Raw genomic sequence first — 5322 nt, 5'->3', positions numbered from 1 at the left:
GGGGGCAGGAGTGTTGCCAATTAATTGGTGAACTCTCCCAAAAAAAAATGGAGGCAGAGAAAGGCTCTGGACGAAGATTGGTGTGTAGCTGTTTTTTTTTTTTTAATCTGTGTCTGTATATTATAGATCTCTAATTTTTCCTCCTCCTCCCCCCTCTCCTCCCCTGCGTTCTCTTTCCTTTCCGTGTGTTGAAGAGGACCGGAAAAGAAATAATAAATTGCATGCAAAAGGAAGCAGGCAGTTTACTCTTGGCCCCCCAGCTCAGACACTTAGGTGGGGGGGGGCAGCTGGGGGAGGTGGCTGCCTGAGTGGGAACGGGGTGTGGGGGGCGATCTCCGGGGATTAGGACTCGCCAGCGTGGTGGTGATGGGGGGGTGTGTGTGGGAGGGTTGTAGAGCTGGAGATGTGGGGAAAGGGGTGGGGGGATGTCCCTCCACGCCGCGTGCGTGTGTATGTGTGTGTGTGGTGGTGGTGGGGGGATGAGCAGCGGATGGAGGCAGCTGCTGGTGTGTTTGGGGTCCCCAGTGGGAGCTTTGTGAGCGGCTGGCCACCTTTCTCCCGTCCCCGCTCTCCCCCACCCCCATTCTTCGAGCGGGCGCAGGGCGAGCTCAATGTGCAGCAGCTGCCCGGCTCCCTTGGAGGCCCTTGGGGGCACCTCGCTTCCCCGATACCCAGGTCTCCCTTTCTTCCACCCGGGTCCAGCGCCCAGTGAGCCGCCGCCACCCGCTGCTACCGGGCCAGGCTTTGCAAGCTCTCAGGGCCTACACCCCCATCCCGAGCAGCCTACCTTCCCCAGGCCCCTCACCTCCAATCCCCCTCGCGGCGCCCCCCAGCCCAGTCGGGCCGGAGCGCTTGGCTTTCCCTCGCCTGGAGCTCCCTCTTAGTTTACGTAACCCGGGATTTGGCCCGCGGCTTCCGCTGGTGGGGCGATATCCCAGAGTAGGGGGGCACCCCCAAAATAGTAGGGGTGGGGCCAGCTTCCTGAGGGCCCCTTCGCTCTCGATTATCCGGCAGGGACTAGTAAGGAATAGCTGTGGGCGAGCTTGCCCGCTGGCTGGCGTAAAGAGGGGAGAGAACCCTCCTGGCCCCTGCCCCAATTGTAAAGGTGACTCCGTCTGTTTTCTAGTTGCGGGGGTCTGCCTGGGGTCGACTGTGTAGGTGCCCTGTGCCCTGCTCCTGCACCTGCTCGGTGGGTCGGGTTGGTGCGGGCTGGCTGACCCAATGGATACCCTAAATGCCCCCCGCCGTAACGCCTGCGGGGTCTCTGGCTTGGGTCCCCGCAGCGTTCGATCAACCGTCAGGGATATGACGAGAACGAGGACTCGTCGGACGTGGAGGAGATTGTGAGCGTCCGGGGTTTCAGCCTGGAGGAGAAATTACGCAGCCACCACTACCAGGGGGACTTCGTGCGCGCCATGGACGGGAAAGGTGAGCCTGGCCCAGCATCGTCTACCTCTCCTATTCATTCTGCCCATCTTTGCTTGGCACCCAGGGGTCCCGGGTCAGCTGCGAGCCGAGCAGCACAGGCCAGCCCAGAACATCCCAGTCGGCGGTGCGCGCACGTGGGAAAGCTGTGGCTGGTTCGTATTTCGCGCTCCTGTCCCCCATTCCAGGGGATCCGGTGACGAAATGAGGCTGAGCCATGGGGGGGGGGGGGGGGGGGGGCGGGGGGAGGGGGGGCGGGGGGGGGGGGGGGGGGGTGGGCTAGGGGAAGGGTGACGGCTAGGGTTAGGGGTGGGTAGCCTAGTGGGGCCTAGGCCAGTTCTTTGCCTGTCACCTGGTCACTCTGGTACCCTGGTCCTGAGCTAGGGGGGAGGGGGCTGCGCGCCTGGGACCAGGCCGTCTAGTCCGCTTACTTCGGCCGTCTCCTCTGCTGCTCTCCTGCGGGCTCCCCTGGCCGGCTGGTGCAATCCTGGCTTCGCCCTCAACCCAGAGCGCTCTCCGGGCCCGCACTCCCTTCTTCCTCCTCTCTGCCTGTTTGCCCACCGGCAGCCCTTTTCTCTTTCCCAGCCCGAGGTCCTAGGGGAAGTAGGTCCCCAGTCCTAAAAGAGTAGGAGAGCGCTAGTCTGGCTTTGTGGATTTCTTTCCGGCCTCCGCACCTGAGCCTGGTCGCCTAGTAGCCGATCCAGGCTGGGACAGCTCCCTTCTCTGGAGCCTGGCCGCCCGGCTAGCCAGGGCCTGTTCGGGTACCCCTCAGCTCGCCGGGAGCCCAGCTGCAAAGGCTCAGGCTGTCTTTTCGCGCATTTTTAAGGGCCAGTCTATGCCTTTGCACCACCAATTCGTATCACCTTGGCGTTTCCTTTCTGGTTTGATTTTTTCCCCCTTTTATCAAAAAAGCCTTTTTATTTTACTCAGATGCCCTCAATTTATTTTGTTTGGTCTCCTCCCTTTTGAACTAACTCATACGACCTTAGCTGCTAGGATATATTCACGATTCAGCCTCCCTCTCCGCTCCGGGATAGGCACAACCTCATTTTGCATTTGTCTTTGGTTTAGAAGTTGTGTGCAGAGCCCCTGGGGCAGGGCCTAAAAAGGTAGAAGGAATTTCTACCTAGCCTTCCTGCCCAATACACTTTAACGTTAGCTCGCCACCCCTTACAGCTAGCTTGGGGAGGAAAAAACAAAAACAAGAGAGCGCCCCTTCCTCCTTGGGTCACGTAAGGAAGTCCCAGCACCTTTGGAGCTTTTTTGAGGAAGACTGAGAAGGCCTGGGCTGGCGTCTGTGAATTGCTGACCTGGGGAGGTGTTGGTGGTGGGGGAGGATTCTTTAGCTGGCGCCACTGTGAGGTCTTCCTTAAATCTATGGAGATTTCTTTTTGGACCTTGGGAAGTTTTGACCTTGAGGAGTGGGAGAGGCTGTATCATTTTAGGTGGGGTGCGGAATTGGAAAAAGAAACTCCTGGTGGAGGCAAGGAATTGCCCCGGGTCGTTGGGTATTTAATCTTCTGACTTCAAATCCTGGCCTCTCTCGGCTGGATCTCGCTACCCGTGGCTTTCATCCTGAATATTTGAGCCCTTGGGGCTCTGAAAATGGCCACTCCTAACTCTTTGCTAGTTCTCCGTTTTCTCTCCCAAAAGGTGGGTTTGTGTGGAGTTCCGGGTGACCTGCCCTTAGGGAAACTGCCCCTGGTATGGTTGGGAGAGTTGGGGGGAGGGGAGAGGGTGAGTGTCCCTGTCCTAGGCCTGAGTCTTAGCTAAGACCTCTTCCATCTCACTGCACTCTGGGCCCCTGAACCAGAGAAAAGGGCTTATTCATCCGTCCCTAGAGCTGGGATGACCGGAGTGACATTTGCCTTGTGGGGATGGGCGAGTGTGTCAGAGGGTGGGGGTGGAATTGGGACCCTATGTCTTGGTTCTCTGGTAATAATATCTCTTATCTCCATCTTCCTGACTTGACTTCTCCCAGAATTGTATCTGATCAGGTCCGCTGTGGGGCTTGCAGGAAGGCAGAAGTAGGGGGTAATTTTTTTGTCCTAATACTCTTCAACCTTTTTAGGGACAATTCATTAGGGAAAATGAATGCAAAGCCCTGTTCCCTGAAATTTGGGGATGGGGGAGAAAGCAAATGTCTGTGGTTCTAGAATAGATAAACCCCAGATCAGCCTCGGGATGAAGGGAGAGGGCTGCTACCTGTGGGTTTTTAAACTCTTAATTGAGACTTCTCTGTCCCTCTCCCCAACTGTCTCAGCTACCCCTCACCCAAGGTAAAAAAAAAAAAAAAAAGCTTAGCTCATACTCTAGGTGAAGGAAATATGTGATGGTTGTAGTAGAATCGTCACTGTCAAGACAACAGTATTGTACCGAAACTCCCTGGTTATTTTGGCACCAAATACGTAGTTTCCAGGGAAACGGCTCTCTTCCCCTTCCCTTCACTATGCAGGCAATTACAATGAGGCCTTCACAGATCTGTGGCTACAATGGGAGCCCTCCAAGCTTTCGCTCCTATTCTGCACATCCCTCCAGGTGTCAGGCAGGGATGGGGAGGGTGCCTCTCTTGAGCCCTGCCTGGGTCTGGGGCTCCACCCTGGATACTGGCCGTAGCTCCAGGTTTCAGATTGTGCCTAATCCAGACTCCCTTCCACACCCCTATTCCATCTACCCCCCCCCCCCCCAAAAAAACCCCAACCAAACCTCAGGGTGTTTCTTGACAAGTTCTGACCAGTGGGTTTAGGAATGATTGAGTAGGAAGAGGGGCAGGCTGGGCTCTGCCTATCTGGGGTTGTTTCTTCAGGCAACAGCCATCTCCCCTCCCTGATGCCAGGCATGCCTTGGCTTATTATCCAGCTGGGAAATAGACTTGGAGCTGGAAGGGACCTTAAAGGTTATTAGGAGTGTAGATTTTAGATTCAGAAGGGATCTCACAACAGCCCTGGAAGGTAGAGGGCGATTATTATCCCCATTTTACAGTTGAGGAAACTGAGGCAGACAGCGATTAAGTGATTTTGCCCAGGGTCATGGCGGGATTTGAACTTGGGTCTTTCTACCGGACTCCAGGCCCATTGATCTAGCCACTGTGACAGCTTGCTGCATTTCTTAAAGGCTTATCGTTTACTGAGTGCTGTGGCAGGTCCTCGGGCTGCTAATACAAAATGAAAAAGAATCCTTATTCTCAAGAAACTTGCATCCTCCAGGGGGAATGTAACCTGTCAACCGAGAATTATGAGGAGGAAGGAGAGAGCCCTAAGGATTATGGGGATTGGGAAGGGCTTGCAGTAGGAAGTGGCACATGAATTCTGCCATGAAGGAATCTAGGGATTATAAGAGGCAGATGTGAACAGGGGGTGCGTTTAAATCGTGGGGACCAGCCTGTGCAGGGATGGCTAGAGACAGCCATCTAGTGTAACTGCCTCTTTTAACCTGAGAGGAAGCTGAGGTTCAGGGAGGCGGAGCATCCGGAATCTTACTGGGGATAAATGGCAGAATGGGAATTTCCTTCATTCCTGTGATATTGATCGATTTGCTTTAATCCAAATGTTCAGATTTCAACTTTGAGTACGTACAGAGAGAAGCCCTCAGAGTGCCTCTGGTCTTCCCAAATCCCGATGGACTAGGAATTAAGTAAGTTTATGTCATTACCTGTTTTCTCCTTCCCCCTGCATCTTCTTGGCAGCCAAGTTTTCTGACAGTGGGTGAAAGCAGTGAAGAGGTTCTGCCCTTTTGAAGAGTAGCTGGCCCAACCTGGCTTAAAAGCCTTCCTTAGCTACATTTTCCTAAGTGTGTTTAATTTATGCTCTCTCCCTTAGACCCCCTTACATTGTATCTATTTTCTATGTTCATGTACACACACACACACACACACACACACACACACACACACACACA

At 54.7% G+C, this 5322-nt stretch overlaps 1 protein-coding gene across 1 annotated transcript; it reads left to right on the top strand.

The window, feature by feature from the left end:
- Window positions 1–6: 6 nt before the first annotated feature.
- Window positions 7–5058, top strand: LOC114033409 (lysine-specific demethylase 2B-like; the record flags this gene model as incomplete). The annotated part of the gene is made up of 3 exons (XM_027848924.1): window positions 7–80; window positions 1284–1428; window positions 4980–5058. Coding segments are annotated over exons 1-3 (257 nt in total), but the record flags the coding sequence as incomplete, so codon positions are not given.
- Between the last annotated feature and the right edge of the window lie 264 nt (window positions 5059–5322).

This window comes from Vombatus ursinus, unplaced genomic scaffold, assembly GCF_900497805.2.
Source record: "Vombatus ursinus unplaced genomic scaffold, bare-nosed wombat genome assembly UNPS02006966.1, whole genome shotgun sequence".
NCBI classification, from domain to species: domain Eukaryota; kingdom Metazoa; phylum Chordata; class Mammalia; order Diprotodontia; family Vombatidae; genus Vombatus; species Vombatus ursinus.
Note: the sequence above shows the minus strand (reverse complement) of the source record. Positions and strands in the feature narration are given on the sequence as shown.